A 19,303-nucleotide genomic window follows, 5' to 3' on the forward strand; every position below is an offset into this window, starting at 1 on the left:
GCCAATATCAACCCCTAGAAAAGAGAAGAGATAGGTCAAGTGAATAGTACAAGCGATAGGAAATACAGCCGATCTACAAATCTAAAAGTTCTTCCCTCAGGAGCGAGAAAGAGGAAAAACCTCACCCAAGAACCAGGGCTGGGCGATTAATAGATTTTTAATGGAAATCTAATTTTTTGGTTTGTTTGGAAGATTTGAAAAAGAAGATCTCGCTCATTAGAGCCCTGCACAGGGCAAAACGTCTACAGCACAGTCCTCCTAAAACACGACAAGGTTCTGCAATATAATATTCCCAATTAAAAAAAAATTTTTGCTTTTTGGAAGCGGTGAAAGCTGCTTCCAACGAGTGGCTTTGTCTGTCCCGTACATGTTTTTTTGAGAATTCCCATAGATTCTCAAGGAGTGGCTTTGTCTGTCCCGTACATGTCCCGTACATGTCCTGTGCATGCAGAATTGAGGATTGGTCAAGCTTCACATGACAATTTGGCCCTCCAGATAAAATCATTCAGAATTCAGAATTCACAAAAATATATAACTAAAGCACATAGAAAGTATAGATCTAGAACACAGAATGTATAGATCTAGAACACAGATTTCATAGCTCTAGAACACATAGAATAAAAATTCACCGCTTCACTTAGAACCAAGGTTTGATTTTTTTTTAAATGAAAACATTTTTGAAACGATATATTCTTTTTACGCCTGTCGCCAAACAAATTAAATCGAAATCAAAAATGGGCTTTTCAGATTATTTTTCGGCCAAATCGAACAGCCCTACCAAGAACAAAGTAATAGATCAAGCGTGAAAAACAGCAAACCGTTCTAAAATCCCCCAAATCTGCCCTGGCAGAGACGGGACCCATGTGTCAAAGCAAAGTCAGTGTAATATGAACCTTAATCCAACCCGTTATGGGGTTTCTTCTCTTCTTCTTCTTTCATGTATCATCGTCCTTGATGATTGGTTCAACAGCATAAGGATTGCGTTACATGAGCGCATAGAGAGGAAGTACATTCATCATCATTAGGCCTAGAATGCTTTAACCAGTGAAAAATAGCAGATATACAAGCTCACAGCGCTGCACTGAGTGCCGCGCTGCGAGCTTGTAGATCTGCTATTTTTGAAAAGGTCGTGATGTGTGCAGACCAACTGAGCTCCAGTTGAGAGAAAAGGACCTTTTCTTTAACGATGGCTGGCCAGATTGCTGACATAGAAACATAGGTTTTTCAAAAAACCTTAGGATTCAAAAGACACTTATAGAATCGGGTCAAAATTCTAATTTTCAAAATTCTTCAAAAATAGCAGATCTACAAGCTCACGGCGCTGCACTCGGTGCAGCACTGTGAGCTTCTTTATCTGCTGTTTTTCAATAGTTAAAGCATAAAATAATGATACACAATAATGTGTACCCGTTCTAAATGGGTTAAAGTTGCGTTATACGTGTGCATGCATGCAGAGTAAATACACCAGTAAGACGCCTCAGGGCGAGGTCGCGTCATGTCTTTTTCATCTGGCCAGTGTGGCACAGTCACAGTGATGTGGACATCAGGGATCTCCATATATGGGCATAAAAGGGACAGAGTCACAGTGATGTCACAGTGATGTGGACATCGGGCCAGGAATCTCCATATATGGGCATAATAGGGATTTGTTCCCCTGGCATCACAGGGATCTCCATACATGACATCAGGGATCTCCATATATGGGCAAAAAAGGAACAGAGTCATAGTGATGTGGACATCAGGGATCTCCATATATAGGCATAAAAGGGATCTGGTTCCCCTGGCATCCCAGGGATCTCCATATCTCCATATATGGGCATTGGGCATAAAAGGGATTTGTTCCCCTGGCATCACAGGGATCTCCATATATGTCAATAAAAAGGATTTGGTTCCCCTGACATCACAGTGATGTCAGAGCGTGAGAGTCAATCAACAAAAAAGACAAGCGTTACGTACGTGCGTACAGACACGGTCAACATGTGGCATTTCTGACAGTAAACTGCGACCTAAGGTCACAATAATACATTCAGACGCAGATTTCTTCTTCTTCTTCTTTAACGGAGGAACTAGACTGCTGGGGTTCGACTTCGAGCCCCAGGGGGGCTGCCATCTCTCGCTGTTCCTCTTCCATCTCTCGCTGTCCCTCGTCCATCTCTCGCTGTCCCTCGTCCATCTCTCGCTGTCCCTTGTCCATCTCTCGCTGTTTCTCCGACATCGTGGTGAACGTGTTAGGCACTCCATGGGCCCTGTTCTCATGGCGACGTAGGCTGGGTAACCGAGTAAAACAACATCCACACGTACCACATCTAAACCGTTTTTCTCCTGCGTGTACCGTGAGATCGTGAGCTTTTAAGTTGCTGGACTGAGTGAAGGCCTTTCCGCAAAGGAGACACTGAAAGGGTTTCTCCCCCGAGTGAATTCTCTGGTGTCTCTTTAAGCCAGTCGACGTATTGAAGCTTTTCTCACATTGATCACATTCGTAAGGTCTCTTATCTCTGTGCAATCTCTGGTGAACGTTCAGGTTACCGATGGTGGCGAAACAGTCTCCGCACTCGAAACAGTGGTAAGGTCTCTCTCCGGTATGGACGCGCTCGTGGATCTTGAGCTGGCTTTTAAAAGGAAAATCGCTCCCGCATTCTTCGCAACGGAACGGCTTCGCTCCGGAATGAGTGAGCTTGTGATAATTTAATTTAGCGTAGGAGTCGTAGCTTTTCTCACACTGGTCGCATTGAAAGGGTGTCTCTCCGGTGTGAAGTCTCTCGTGTTCCTGGAGGTGAGATTTGCGTTTAAAGCTGGTCCCACACGTGTCACAGTGGTACGGTCTTTCTCCGCTGTGAGTTAGCTTGTGATGGTTCAGATTGGAAATGGTCCTGAAGTGTTTCCCGCACTGGTCGCATCCGTGGGGTTTCTCTCCCGTGTGAATTCTCAGGTGTGACTCAAATTTGGACGCGTTAGAGAAGTGTTTTCCGCAAAAGACACAGCAGTGGTCCTCCTTTGTTTTACCCATCCTTCTCTTTTTATTTAACGCCGGTAGGACAGGGACGTCAGACTGAAGAGGCAACTCTAGATCGAAAACAAAGTGAAAGGGAAGATAGATGAGAGGTAGAAAGATATTGTATTTTTTGTCACATTAACTCTCCTACTGCCAGATTATTTATTTATTTATTGGGTCTGGTGCCATCAAAAAGCGGCTTACCTTTGCGACGTTATAGTAGATAGATAGACATTTATTTATTTTATTATTATTTTTTTTTTGATTGTGCAATAGTGCACTTTGGTCTGCCAGGCAGCAGAGGGCGGCGTCATGCTGAGAATGAATGTGATTTGCCTGTTACGTGCATTCAGACCAGTCACTGGCCACAGAGCCTCACAGCCAGAGAAATCAACAAGGAAGTGAATTGGTCTCCGTTGATGTTAACGCATAATGGATTTTTTACACCATCACAGCGGAAAATGTGTTTACAGTACACGGCGGCGCGACCCCTCATCAGCTTCAACAAGGTAAATGAACGAATGAACGAACGCGAACGAGCGCCGTATTGGCGCGGAGGTCTCTTGGGAATTGGGGCGAACAGGAACGTCCAAAGCGGTATAAGAGTTAAGCCAATAATTTGATGACTGGCGGAGTCAGTCGATGAGTCTCCTCATGGGGTCGCCAAAAACGTTTGCTAATAATATGGGGTCGTGAGATCAAAAGGTTGGAGAACCTCTGCTCTATAGCTACATTTAGGATGCTGCAGGCCACCAAATATCATGTCATATCATAATGTAGGTCCATTCACTGACTTTGACCTGTTCAACTTCAAGGTTTAAAGCACCGGTACATGAAACGGTACATACCGATCTGCTCCAACTTTATTTCAGGCTCCGTCCCTGCATCGAGCAGTCCACGTCCTTCGTCCATCTCTGGCTGTTCCTTGTCCATCTCTGGCTGTTCCTCGTTCATCTCTGGCTGTTCCTCGTTCATCTCTGGCTGTTCCTCGTTCATCTCTGGCTGTTCCTCGTTCATCTCTGGCTGTTCCTCGTTCATCTCTGGCTGTTCCTCGTTCATCTCTGGCTGTTCCTCGTTCATCTCTGGCTGTTCCTTGTTCATCTCTCGCTGTTCCTCGTCCATCTCTCGCTGTTCCTCCGACATCGTTGGATATCTCTCTTGATACGCCGTAGACCTCTCCCTCAGTGGCAGTCTGAGAAAGATCAAATATGAAATCAGTTCAACTGCTGCTAACCTCGACATCTTCAGCAGGCTTTCTGACAGAATTCATTCATAACGGCAGTTAATCATCATTCATGAGGGTGCCATCAATCATGGCAGCCTATCTTTAAGTTAGGCCTAGAATTATTGAATGCTTCAACTATTGAGAAATAGCAGATATACAAGCTCACAGCGCGGCACCGAGTGCCACGCTGCGAGCTTGTAGATCTGCTATTTTTGAAAAAGTTGTGAAAATGTTTGCAAATCTTTGAATATACGCATTTTTAAAGCGAACGTTTGTAACTCAAATTTTGCTTCTGGGTGGTCCCTGGAACTAAATATTTTGAGATGGGGGTCCGTGGCCAAATAAATATCAGTTTGGGGGTCCTTCACATGAAAACGTTTGAGCACCACTGACATAGTAGTCTCTCAAGAACAGAGTAACTGAGCTCCATTTAAGTGAAAAGGACCTTTTCTTTGACGATGGCTGGCCAGATTGCTGGCATAGAAACATAGGTTTTTCAAAAAACCTTAAAGGGATTCTAAAGACACTTATAGAATCGGGTCAAAATTCTAATTTTCACAATTTTTCAAAAATAGCAGATCTACAAGCTCGCAGCGCTTAGTTAAACTAAGCATAAAATAATGATACACAATAATGTGTACCCATTCTAAATGGGTTAAAGGAGAATTTCTGGGTAAAATGAACCCCCATACCTCTGTAAATATCTTTTTATACGCTTCCAGGATGGTCCAGCACGTCATTGTTCCAAAGAACGATCATATTCCGTTTTTGATGGTAGGTCCTACGCGACCACAGCTCCATAATGGACCGCGTTCAGTCAACGGCTAATCTGATTATTTCTCAAAGTCAAATTTTTCTTGCTAGCCAAGCCGAGCTAATGCTTCCTCAGGGAGCGGCCATTTCTGTTGACAAAACCGCAACCTTTCAACTCAGCCTAGTTGGTAAATCCCGTCTCTCGCCACCAGGGCCGCGTACTAGACTAGCTCCCTTCTGCTGCTGGTTGCTTGTGAAGAAAATAGATTTATAGGAAACGGAATAAACTGATACAACCCTCAAGGCCCAGGGACGTGCTGGCCATTGGGAAAAGCGGGACAACTCCCAAACGGCCGGTTCATTCCCGGCCGGTCCAGGCCGGCCATTAGGAAAAAGTTTAAAATAAAATGTCGGCCTTCGTTCCATTTAGGGGACTGGGCGGCCAACAAAGTAAATCGTCACTGTCGGGCAGAAACCTTATATCTCCATGTTTCAAATGTGTAAATCTTTTTCGCAAAGCAAAGCCCTGCTTCATCATACAAGGCCGTCGCACAAAAGTAGATCGGCTGTTTTCACTAGTTTAATTATTTTTTTAAATGATAAATACAAAACAAACGGTTTTGGACATACAAGGTTTCCACCCGACAACGACGAAATATAACTCATGTAATTGGCCCACTGGCTTGTCACTTGTCATGATCTGAAATGGCAAATCTTTGAGTAACAGCAGCGCTATGGAGAGAGATTTCTCTCTATAGTGCGCAATGAGGGCCTCTACAACTCTTTTTCCCGGCCTGAATCAGAGGCCCAGCACGTCCCTGCCTCAAGCTGTCTTTTGAATATGAGAAGTGTTGTCTTGGCCTCAACAAAGGGGATGCAGCAACTATAACTCACACCTACAGTATGTAAATATCAGCCCATTGTATCCTTGTCAAAAGGAGAGGACATAGCTGGAGCTTTTTGATGGAAGGCAAATTAGGGTTGTCGTCCCCCGTCCCCCCCAAAACACAGACTTGGTGTCTTGCTCACAGTTCAGTATGAATAATGTAACAAATGCGGCTGTAGAGATACATTATAATGCAAGTTAAAATAAAAGATATTTTAAAGTAAGTGTGTGTGTGTGTGTGTGTGTGTGTGTGTGTGTGTGTGTGTGTGTGTGTGTGTGTGTGTGTGTGTGTGTGTGTGTGTGTGTGTGCGTGTATGGTGTAATAATACCAACCTCTGTGGTGTTGGGTTGTCTCAGGTGTTCAGGTGAGGATCAGCTGAGTTGAGCAGGATTCTAACAAACACAGAGCAGAATAACTCAATTGATTGAAAACTTAATAACAAGATTATTAGCAACAGTAAAGGTAGTAGACTCAGATACTGCAGTGCACTAAAGTAGTTTGGCAAAATCTTAATTTCCCCATTCTGAATGTGTGTAAATGTCGCATGGATGCAGTGGCACTCAAACATGTTTGTGTCAAGGATCTAGTGGTGGGCGATATGGTGATAAATATCATTGAGGCGATACAATGTCTCCACGATATGCCTTTTCAGAGACATCGTATATATCATGATACAATGAAGGAGCCCTATAAAAAATCCTGTTGAATTGTTAATACAGAGATTCATTGCAGAATTTAGAGAATTAGTTTAAACCTGCATTTTGTTCTAAATCCGTAGTTCTCAAACTTTAAAATGTCAAGGTCTCCCCTTAACTCTGACAGTATACAAATGAAACCAAATCCATTTGGTTTCATTTGTATACTGTCAGAGTTACATACAGGATCAATTTAGACCTGTCCTCCCAAAAGGAACCCAGAGAATCCCTGGACCTCACATTGAGGACCACTGGTCTAAATGATCTGTTACTCCTTTATCTTTTTTGTTACCTTGAACCGTAGGTGGTTGTACTTTAACTTGAAAAATACATAAAAAAACAACATGACAAAGAATCGTGATAAGATTGTGTATTGTGATACAACAATGGAAAATATCGTGATATTGTGTTTTTCCATATCGCCCACCCCTACAAGGAACCCCAAATGTATTCGGTCGCGGACAGCCGGACACATTGACAAATGGGCAGATGACAACTTCAATTTCCCCAAAAGGGTTCAAAAGAAGGGCAACAGTAACTTACTGGACCAATCACGATATCCAAGGAAAGTTAGCTTGTACTGTGTACAAGCTACAATATCTGTGCAATGCTGTCTCCACCTATTAACTTCATCAACTTCATAATTGCATCGTGATTTTTGAATGTTAATCATGAATCAATCTCACAACAAATAGTTCATGTGACGGCGGAGCACGCACTGTTCAGATAGCAAGTCATTGTACACAGTAATGTTGTGAAATAACACTTACTGCAATCCAGAATATTTAACCCGATTTCCAGGACTTCACTATATATATAACAATAATTCAGCTCAATAAAGAGTTGCTTACTCCTATGTGCAATGCCCAAAGACAGGTAGTGTATGCCAGTGGTTCTCAACGTTTTCAGGCCGTGACCCCCAAAATAATCATATTTGAACTGGGGACCCCGGCACCCTGACGAGCACTGAGAGTAGAGGAATTTTGTACAACACGGTTCTATTGTGAAAATAGCCGATCTACATGCTCACAACGCGGAGCTATTTTCACAATTTCTGCCTCTAATATTTGACAATTTGGCCAATGTTTAATTTGTCATTTCAGAGGTATTAACAAAAGCAATAACCAAAGACAATGCATAGCTATTTTTTTCCAGGACCTTCCAGGACCCTTGATCAATTCCAAAACTTTTCCAGTACTGGAAAAATATTTTTCTAATTTCAAAATATTTCCAGGAATTTCATGACCGTGGGAACCTTGCGTCTCTCGCCACCAGGGGCGCGTACTAGACTAGCTCCCTTCTGCTGCTGGTTGCTTGTGAAGAAAATAGATTTATAGGTAACAGAATAAACTGATACAGCCCTCAAGCTGTCTTTTGAATATGAGAAGTGTTGTCTTGGCCTCAACAAAGGGGATGCAGCAACTATAACTCACACCTACAGTATGTAAATAAGTAATTGTACACAGTAATGTTGTGAAATAACACTTACTGCAATCAAATGATCCCCAACATCCATTATCCTGGGGCGGAACATTTAATAGCAGAAAAATAAATAGCACATCTACAAGCTCACGACGTGTCGCAATGCAACACATTGTGAGCTTGTAGATCTGCTATTTTTTGGCAAAGAGATTCTTATTTCCAGGTCTGTTTTACCAATTATAGAGGGTTTAAAGGGTACCACATGTGCAGCTCAACAAATAAAAGGTGAATTGATCCCAGTGCATGACGGGGGATAATTTCACGATGAATTGAAATCTCCACGATACGATTATTGTGAGTGTTTTTTTTTTTTTTATCACGATAAACGCCCCAAGTCACACGAAAAAGTGCAAAGCATGCAATACTGCAGCCCGCAGGATGATAGAAGACAGACCGTCCAGATGACGCAACCTATAGCTTGTATTTATGTGTCTGAATGTGATCTGTTACTGGTTGAATAACAAATAACAACCCGAGGCTACGGTAGAATTATGTAGGCTACATAGCTTATTTAAACTTCGCAAGATCACCCACCCATTAGCCTACTATATAATACACCCAGAGATAAAGCAAACAAAAATATGTCATAACACTACTATAAGTATAATTAATATGTAACATAAGCTGTATTTATGTTTAATTTCAATACAGAAATGCATTGATATATATTATGTACCTAAGAATATGTACTTAGTAGGTGTAATTTTCATGTAGTAGATGTCATTTCCATGTTCAGATATTGTTTCTTCTCTATTACTGTCATTGGTTTTATGCAAATAACTCTAGCAAAAAAGACCATACAGTAGCAATTCGATTAAATGTTTAATAATTTACAGTAAAGTAACGCTCAACGAGACAACAATGCATTATTAGCAGCCCACAGGCTGTGAGCTTGTGCCAAAATAATAAAAATAAGCCATGTACATCTCTGTTATTTTCAATGGGTTCCAGGTGGTCCCCAGCTAAATGATGGAGAGTTTGTAACCAAATGGACCCTTATAGATCTTTAAAAACCCTTGAGAGTAATTTCAAGAAGTCTACACAATTTTAGAGGTAGAAGAGTTTTATTTTGTTTGCCTGTTATCTCTCCTAATGGTACCCTACCTGGTAGGGTATTATATTGATGTGGTTCAAATGCCCAATAAATAATGGACTTTGGTTGAAAATCCCTGAGTGCAGACAGAAAAGGCCACAACTTATTCTCCCACATACAATGATATCAGCCAGTCTAAGAAGCCCATACTTACACCCCATTTTCCACTGTAATTATCCCCCTTTTCTTTTTACTTCTTTTTGAATGCTTTTCCCCATTTGTTATGGATATCCTATGCAAAGTAGGCCTACAATGTTCTATCCGTCTGTCTTTCAATGTTATATGAGATAGGCCTACCTATGGTTCCTGTGTAAATAAGTCGAAAAAGATCTCCTTTTAGCTGACCTTCTACCAGTGATTTGTGCTATCATGAAACTGTGCCTTTTCCTATGCAACCTTATGATAACTTCTTTAATCAAACAGAGTAAACTCTCAAGGACAGATTAAGGAACAAAACAGAGAGGGCGATGTTTTTCCCTTTTCTTTGACAATGGCTTCACTGACACTGATACAAGGTCAACTAAAAGGAGATTCCGACCTAGTAAGCTTTTCGGCTTATTTACACAGGAATCCTTCGGCAAAATGGTTTGAAGATGAAGCGTAAAGACTTACTTTGAGTTGTCTGAAGGGTTACATTAATGGAATCTTCGGGAATCTCTTTGGCCAGATGTATAACTTTATGTTTTCTTTGACCGGGGGAATCATCTCTTTTCTTTGTAGCAGGACGCCGCCATTAAAACGTGATGACGCACGACGCAGCAGACGCATACGTCACCACGCTTCAAAGGGGTTCTCAACCCCCCCAACCTGTGGGTCTGGACCCCCCAGGGGGGTCCCTGAATTATTTTGGAGGGTCCCCAGATGATTAACTTTATGTGCAATGTTGTTTTCTCTCTCAACAGTAAACAAACCTGCACATTTCTAATGTGACAATTTATTAAGGACTTTTTAATACCTCTATAACATTACAAATTAAACATTGGCCAAATTGTGAAATAGAGGCAGAATTGTGAACATTTTCACAATAGGACTGTGTTATACAAAAAAATGTTATGCCTCAACTCTTAGTCAGGGTTGTCAACATTGGACTGTCAGAATCCAGGAGATTTATTTTTGGGGGGTGCGCGGAACTCCCCAACCGGGGTCTGGGGGGTCCTCTCCTCAAAACGTATTAATAGATATATTTTCATGTGTTCTGTTGAATTTTGTGCATGTTTGATACATTTATCAGGCTTACTTTACTAGCATGTGTACAATTTCAGCCTAAAATGCCAAATGTAGGTGTACAGATCTGGACAGAAGCAAAGTAAGACATCTTTAATAATGACGTCTCATCTGTAAGTCATTACTTAAGTGAATATCTATATGATCATCATGAATGCATTGCCCCCACCCCTAAAGCGGGGGTCTGGGGGTCCTCCCCCAGAATTTTTTTAACATAGTAGATTTGTGTTCTGGTGAATTTTGTGCATGTTTGATACTTTTATCAGGCTTGCTTTACTAACATGGGTACAATTTCAGCCTTAAAATGCCAAATGTAGGTGTACAGGTCAGATTTGATGACTGAAGCAAAGGATATCTTTAATAATGATGACTTCTCATGTTTAAGTCATTACTTAAGTGAATATCTGTATGATCTTTCTTGCATGCATTGCCCCCACCCCTAAAGCGGGGGGTCTGGTGATCCTCCCCCAGAAAAACTTTAACATAGTAGATGTCATTTCCTGTGTTCTGTTGAATTTTGGGAGTTTGATACAAAATCCAGGAGAAATCCAGGAGATTTGCCAATCCAGGAGATTCCCAGGAGATGGGGTCAAAATCCAGGAGCATTGACAAGCCTGCTTAGTGCTCGTAGGATATGGGGGTCCCCAGTTCAAATGTGATTATTTTGGGGGTCGCAGCCTGAAAAGGTTGAGAACCAATGGTGTGAGTGACTGAATGAAAGGATGTGGTTAACTAACAAAAAACTAAGCAACAAAATAAATTAACATACAGTATCACTTTAATATCCTCCCTTAAATATAGGATAGTCAATAATAATTGTTGAATGATTCATGCAACAACGTTTAGTTTGAAAGAGTTTTTAATATCGATACCTCACCCATAAATACTGTCTATGTATTGTAATATTATAGTGAGAGAAAGAAAGAAAGAACGAAAGAAAGAAAGAAAGAAAGAAAGAAAGAAGTTTTAGAGAAATCATTTTGGTTGAAAAACCTTTTTCAGTTGTCATGGTCATTCAAAGTAACAGTTTTCTAAACACAGTGGGAGATGCCACTAGTTTAAAAAGTAAATGTAAATACAAAGCATTCATGTTGAGATGTAACAGACCAGGAAATAACTGATGGCATTTTGCAAACCACAGCAAATAAAAAGAAACTAAACTTTAACACAAATAACCGAAAAACTGAACATGAAAATGCTTCAATGTTAAATCCAGAATATTTTTTAAATATACAGTAATTGTATATACAGTGTGTGTGTGTGTGTGTGTGTGTGTGTGTGTGTGTGTGTGTGTATGCGGCAGATTACATTACAGGTTTATATCCTACATTAACCTGATCTTATATATAGACATAGAAAATCATTACAAATGAGTTGCATAGAATTACAATATATGTACTGTATGTATCCTGATTGAATTCAGCCCCATTGTGTCAACTACTGCCATCACAGTCACAGTGTGCCTTTTTCGGACAAATTAAGGGTGCGTTTGGACATACACTCTGAGAGCACTGGAGCGCACCTGGGGTGCGCTCTGGACTAGTCTTTGGGAAATTCAAGGTCGCTGTTGTTAGAAAACTCAGAGGAGCTCTGTGCAGGAGCACCAGAAGGCTTCAGAGCACGCGTGGAGACTGGGACGTGCTGGCCATTGGGAAAAGGCGGTCCATTCCCGGCCGGTCCAGGCCGGCCATTAAAAAAAACGTCAGCCGCTGGTAATTGCGGTAACCGACTTTGTTCCATTTTGAGGGCTGGGCAGCCAAAATCACAGTAACCGCTCATCGGTTAGTATTTGGGGTCTCGCGGCGTCCGGGAGGCAAAACAATCTGGCGCGCAGCCAATGACATAAATTCGGCATAGACCGGCCCACCACAACTGGCGCGAACTGAAAATAGAACATCTACAAGCCCACAACGTACATACTATTCCTGTTCAGACAATTGACAAATGCTAAATGTTCCATCTCCATCACATCACTCACAGTATTCGTTTTATAATTTTTTTACTCTTGCAGACGATCTCTCACAATTCGTTTGGTGTGTCTTGGAAAATATACTTGTGTTGACATGGCACCAAGAGAGTTGAGAACCAGCATTTCAGATTAACTCTAAACTATCACACTGAAAAGGGCTCAGTTTTTAGACCGTCATTTACACATTATTGGTCATTAAAGCTGTAATGTTTATGTCCTTTCACAGACGAGACACAACATTTCCATACCTCTCATCCTGGACCAGGAGACACAATCCCTGCTTGACCAGGGTCAGATACATTGAGAGTTTGAGGCAGTGCTGCTTGTCTACCAGTAGGTGTCATAAATGTCCCAATGGAAGAGTAGGGACCACAGCACATGAGGCCTTAGTTATATCATATTAACATACTGTATGCCACAGATTGGTTAACCTGTTATGCATAATGCATTAAAACAAGTTCAGGGTGGCAGCTTTAGTGGCTATTAAATATAAATGAGACGAGATGAGAGGTTAACTTCTAGATCAGTGGTTCTCAAAGTGTGGTCCAGGGTCCCTCTGGGTTCCAAATGGACCCTTACAGGTCTATAACTCTTGAGTGTACACTTAGAACTAAATGGAGCCGTAATGGTCCATTTACGCACTCTCAGAAAAGAGTGTGAGAACCATTGTTCTAGATCAGTGGAAAAGTGGAAACTTCATCACTTGAGATAACAAAACAATGCTGTTGTTTTTTTTCACCCCCATACACCCGTACAGCCAGGGGTGGATGTTGGGACAACCTGTGATAAAAGTTCAGGTTTTCTATGAATTCACAACATTGTCAGCCTTCTGACTGGTCCCTAACCCCCAAACCAGCATGCTCCCTCTGCATAGCAGCGCTTGATTATGACGAGTGTTCTAAACATGAGAGAAATATCCTGTTTTTGAAAAAAGAAAGACAAAACATGTGATATCCTGTCACTATAGCCGTCTGCATCCCAGATGTCCCACTCCACTGACCACTGAGGCCAAGTTTAAAGGCGTAGCATGTAACTTTGCCCTGTGTTTACAAAACAGAACAAAACAAAAAATTACCCATAATTTCCCTATACCAGCAATGATGATGTTGCCAGAAATGCTGGTCCCTGATTGGGCTACAGGCTTAAACACACACAGCTACCTACCTACCTACCTACCTACCTACATACTGTACATACTGTACATACGCAGCCGAACGCAGTTCTTGCACGCTCTGCTGGCGAGTAAAACATTTGTATATATTATTGCTTTAGGTAAACAAAGGGCAAAGTTGCATACTATGTCTTTAAATTAAAGAAGAATTGAATACATTAAATATCAATACAAGGTAGAGAGTTGATGGAGACACGATTTTGTCCAACCAAGCAACAGCGACCAATGGATGCGAAGAGGGCCGGGGCCACGGACGGGGACTTGACCAATGGGGTGCCTTCTCCGGCAGCAGCGAGTTCTAGCAGGGCCTGTCAGAGCTGTCCGTCAAGGTGCTGGGGGGCGTGTCCTGGGCGCTGGCCTGAGCCGCGGAGGAGAGGACTTCCTCGAAACTTCCTCCTCCTCCGGCCCCCGGCCCGCCCACTTTGGTCTGGGAGGAGCCACACACACACACACACACACACACACACACACACACACACACACACACACACACACACACACACACACACACACACACACACACACACACACACACACACACACACACACACACAAATATTTTCACAAAAGGTGAAAATGAAGTTGACACAAAAGGTTCTTGAAGTTAACATAAGTATATAACTAAATGCGTTGAAATTGAATCAAAATGTTACATTTAAAAAGATAACAAAAAATTATTCAGGATTCCAATTCAAAAGAGGCAAAAATAGCCGATCTACCAGCTTGTAGATCGGCTATTTTTGCCTCTTTTGTCAAAGTAGACAAAGTAGCACGTAGCAATATGCAATGTGGCTCTCTGGAATGAAGGTGGAAATATAGTGGCCCTCGCCATCATCAAAGTTGCCCACCCCTGCTTTAAAGCCATTATGCCACGACCCCCCCCCCCCAAAAAAAACATGATGATAAGGTATTACGATTATACTAGGAGGAAGATTTTTTCCCCCCAAAAAGGGTACAGAAAGTGTTAAAATTATGTTTTTATGTGGCCACACCCACCAGTTCATTAAGTATGCCTGGTTGTCATGGTGGGTGGTGACCCAGCTGAAGTTAGCCACACCCACAGTGTTGGGGGAATGGTAATAGGGAGGGGATGAGTTTATGATGTCATTAACTCAGTGTTTTTCGATCAGGCCTTTTGACTCAGAGGCTTTCAGCTTTCAGGAAGTAACCAAAAATACACAGGGAAGACAAATTTGCACATTATAAGCACACCTGGTGGTCTATTAGAGTAATGTTAACTCCATAGACACATACAAAACAGAAAAAGTACAAAACTATGGCACCACCTCTTTTACCCTAGCATCCATATTAGCTATTTTCAGCAAAGAGATTTGGTGTAGAGAGAAGAAAAAGTGCGGGCCAAACCTTTATGTTGGTAACGGTGCTCTCTACCTTCTCTTCAAAAGACTTGAAGCTGGGAGAGTTCCTGGAAAGAAAGAAAGAAAGAAAGAAAGAAAGAAAGAAAGAAAGAAAGACGAGAAAGAGGGAATGGAGGAAATGAAAAGGGGGAAGGAAAGAGATACATTCAATGAAAACAATCTTATAATGGACATAAGAGTTCAATTAGACTTGGCATCGGTTTGCTATTGCCATCCAAGACATTGATTATGTAGAGTATCATTGCTCATCAGGTGGAAACATTGTACGTCCAAACCTGTTACTTTTCAGGAAATGGAAATGGAACCAACGTAGTTATTATTTAATCACAAGCACTTGTTAATACTGTTATACACATTTGATCAATGTGTATAAAACCCCACGCACTTAACCAATTTCAAGTCCACTTTTTCTTATTCTTAGCGAAAACATTTCTAAAATAGCAGATCTGTTGCGTTGTGAGCGTGTAGATCTACTATCTTGTGATCATTTATTTTTGTAATTTTCCACCTATGTCATGCCCAAAATAGGGATATTATCAATAGCTTGAGTCTAGACAGACAAAATAAATGACACAACGTTTGACTAAATAAATGTCACTCGCTCACGCGCGCACATCCACGCTCACAAACACACGAGTGCTTGGCTGGAGGTGTGTCTGGTTGGTGTATTGACATAAATGTCATACACTTGTGCTATTACACCAATACAAATGCTATAACATCGTTGGGTTGTAGCAATACCAACTTACAAAAAGATGAAACAAATGCTTTGACTTTTTGGGGGATGGAAGTTAGAAAAAGCACACAGCGCATTAAGCTCAAAAACAGATCACTGGACATGTTACTCTCTTACACACACATGCATTGCACGCACGCACGCACGCACGCACGCACACACACGCACACACACGCACACACACACACAGGGAGAGGAGTAAACAGAGACATTACCTCATGGTGGGCATGCTCATGCTGTGTCGGATATTATATCTGTTCCCGCGAGAGAGCATGTGTGGTGAGAGAGTGAGTTAATGATTAGCACAGGTCACACACACACACACGCACACACACACGCACACGCGCGCGCACACACAGCCACATAGCAAACAACAGCAGCTTTGCATCATGGCTGAAGCCTGATGTACGTCGTTCGCCAAAAACAAGCGCAAGCTCACAGCAACACTTGAAGATCTGCAATTTTCAAAGCCCTATCGGCTACATTCAGTGAAGAGATTTGGTACAGAGTGGAAACAGGAGGGAACCAGGCATAGAACCCTGAGGGAATCCATTTGGGTTAATATACTATACTATTAATTATACTATGTAGGAAACATGTTGCGTTATAGTTGCATCCGACATTGTTAAGCTGCTCATAAATTCTCTTTTCCATGTCTGTACTGTTAGACTGTCACTGACAACTGATCTGTAATCAATGATCCGGTCCCATTTAATGATCTGTTACAATGATATACTGTATATACTGATATCAAATGCCATGATGCAGAGGTTTCACAGTCCTTTCTGGATCAGGGCCCGCATGCATGTACAAGCTTGTACATCTGATATTTTTGAACGTTTTAGAAAATTCTTGACAGCATGAGAACTGCTTGATTTGGAAGGCATTTGTAGAATGTCTGCCTCAGGTTTATTTCTATGATCACTCCAATCGATTGTTTTCTGGCTTGGATCACTGGAACTAACGTAGCATACTTTTAAGTTCCTATTTGTTGGTATCACAATTGTTATTATTATTGTGTTCATATTTATGCTATCATTAAAGTCTTGTTTTGCCATTCATTTGGGGTCCCCTTGACCTTAAATGGATTGACTTAGTGCAGGGGTGCCCAACCTTTTTTGACCCAAGGTCTACTTTGAAAATGTGCCACCTAGCTGAGGGCTACCAGCCCAAAATGTACCGTAACACCCATTCAATATACATGTAAAAAACAGAAAATATTAATAGATATTATAACATTGTACTCACTGTACTGTACTGTAATCATACTGTATAGTAGGAATTGTAATTGAATGAAACGATTGCAACTTCTCACATTGGGCATGCAGACAGCATGACCATTTATTGCACACTCTGCATATTATGCACTGACAACACAGTTTAGTTTTTTTTTCTTTTCTTTTTTTATAGTTTTTTTTATAGTTTTTTTATAGTTTTTTTTGTCCTTTATTCCATGTCAGTCTCTCTACCTTAGTGGGAAACCTGGCACTGGGAAGAGGAGGCTAGCTTGTCAAAGTCAGGGTTGTATGAGCTGGTTGCAAGTTTTAGGCAGGCCACAAGGTGCTCATCTGTCATTGTGGCTCTGTACTTTGACTTGATGAACTTCATGTGAGAAAAAGCAGACTCACACAGGTAGGTTGATCCAAATTCAAATGGGTCTGAGCGGCTTTGGAGCGAGGAATTTCCTCCGCTCCATTCCTCCGCTCCGCTCCGCTCCAAGCCGACCCTATTGGGGCCGCGCGCCGCATGTTTCCAACAAAACAGAGCCGTGCGCAGTAGCCTACTAGTGCAGTGAAGCCTTGTTGGCACCGCGGAGATGGAGAGGAGAACAGACAGAGAATTCCCTTTATCACGATTTCACTCATCCACACACGTAGGCTATGTTTATAATACATAGCCTACCTTGTGTCAGTTTAGTTAAGTTATAGGTCTATATCACCAGCCAGTCAACGGATACGAATTCAACTGAGACTGATTGAAAAACACACGCCACGACTCGCCTCCGTCTCTCGGTTGTGGTGATTAATCAATAACCAGCTGGATTTAATATTGCCCGTCTTATTAAAAAATACAATGCCTTAGATTAGATGGCGTCTTTTGTAACAGTGAACGCAGGTCTCCATCAAGCCGAGGCTCACGTAACGTTACCGCAGGCATTTGTGTTGGGAACACTTGTTGTGCAAAGCAAAGGAGAAAGTGTTTCGCATATGGTAGCAAAATCCTTTTTTTATTTTGGCTGGTGACTCTGATTGACGACCCTGAGCGGAGCGTGGAGCGAGCGCGGAGCGAGAAATGCGAAAATCAACGTGAGCGACGGAGCGGCGGGGAGCGGAGCGGTGCGGTGGCCGACCAGAGCGATGAGCGAGCGGGACAAGAGCCCTCTGGAGCGCGGAGCGGCTTTAGTTGCCGCTCCACTCCGCTCACATGCTCTGCTACACGTTGAGTTGAGTTCAGTCAACATCATCCACTCGCTCGGAGTCGTTTCACTGAAACGCCCGATGTATGTCCTCCCCCCCCGAATTAATAAATTATTTCTTTGAAATCATCTCGCGGTCCACTGGTAACCAGCCCGCGATCTACCGGTCGACCGCGATCGACTGGTTGGGCACCCCTGACTTAGTGTATACATACATTGTCACACCATTATCAAAGAGATAAAATGCAAGAAATCCAGCCCCTCACTTCCATTGCAGTTCTTACATCTTTCATATGTACAGTATGTGCAAATGATACTGTATAGTGATTGATAATGTGATGTGTATTTGCACTCAAGTCCAGGCACCCAGTGGTGGGGGAAAAAAAGTGTCCATGTGCATGTCAGTAGAAGCACCCACAGGTGCAAGAAGACATCCATGTGGGAAAAGTGGGGGTATAGATCATAGGTTTCAAGCAAAAAAGAATGAAAAAAGTTCATCATTTTGCTAGGTAGCAAAAGTAGCAGATCTACAAGCTTGAAACTCTGCGCAAAGCAACGTATTTTGAGCTTGTCGATCTGCTGCATGCTTTTGTGTGACGCTATATGGCCGTGGTTCCCAAACTTTTTAGCTCACGACCCAAAAGAGAAATCAGAGAATTAGAGAAATTCCCAAACAGGGGAAAACAGCAGATCTACAAGCTCACAACATGTCGCTTCACGCCGTGTTGTGAGCTCATAGATCAGCTATTTCACTAACTTCTTAAACATTTGTTTTCTGATTTATGGAATTTCTTCCATTTTTCTTTTAATATATTAATTAAATTCCTTTTATTTTTCTATAATTTTTATCCCACGATTTTGTAACCCATTTTCTCACCCAGTGCCAATTGCCTAAGCTGTAATCCTGGGCTCTGCTCTCACTCTGCCGCGCCTGGGGAGACAACGGACTGATCTCATGCTTCCTTCTATGCATGAGTAGTCCAAGTTGTTTCTTTTCACCTGACAGGGGGGAAGGAACACGTTATTCCAACCGGTTCCTTTCCCCTCCATCAGGCGCCCTGCGGCTGGCCAGGGGGAGGCATTATAGAGACCAGGATTACTTCATGTTTTTGTGAGGGTATCTACCCTAGGAGACACGGGAAGAACATGCAAACTCCGCACAGAAAGGCCCTTTTGCCCTTTTTATTTTTTGAAAAAACAATAATTTAAAACTAAATGTAGGAAACAAAACTTTTTTATCCATAAAGATCTGTCCGCGACCCATGCATGGGTCCCAACCCA

At 42.1% G+C, this 19,303-nt stretch overlaps 1 protein-coding gene across 1 annotated transcript in view; it reads right to left on the minus strand.

Moving 5' to 3' along the window:
* Window positions 1–11,247: 11,247 nt before the first annotated feature.
* Window positions 11,248–19,303, minus strand: part of tpd52l1 (tpd52 like 1) — a 39,082-nt gene continuing 31,026 nt past the window's right edge. The window contains exons 5-6 of the mRNA XM_080745133.1: window positions 14,857–14,917; window positions 11,248–13,918 (exon numbers count right to left, since the gene is read on the minus strand). Coding sequence (XP_080601259.1) covers window positions 13,790–13,918; window positions 14,857–14,917 — 190 coding nt within the window. The 3' untranslated portion in view covers window positions 11,248–13,789. The remainder of the gene's footprint in view (window positions 13,919–14,856; window positions 14,918–19,303) is intronic.

The sequence above is a fragment of the Nannobrachium achirus genome, assembly GCF_963921795.1.
Source record: "Nannobrachium achirus genome assembly, chromosome: 16".
Classification (NCBI taxonomy): Eukaryota; Metazoa; Chordata; class Actinopteri; order Myctophiformes; family Myctophidae; genus Nannobrachium; species Nannobrachium achirus.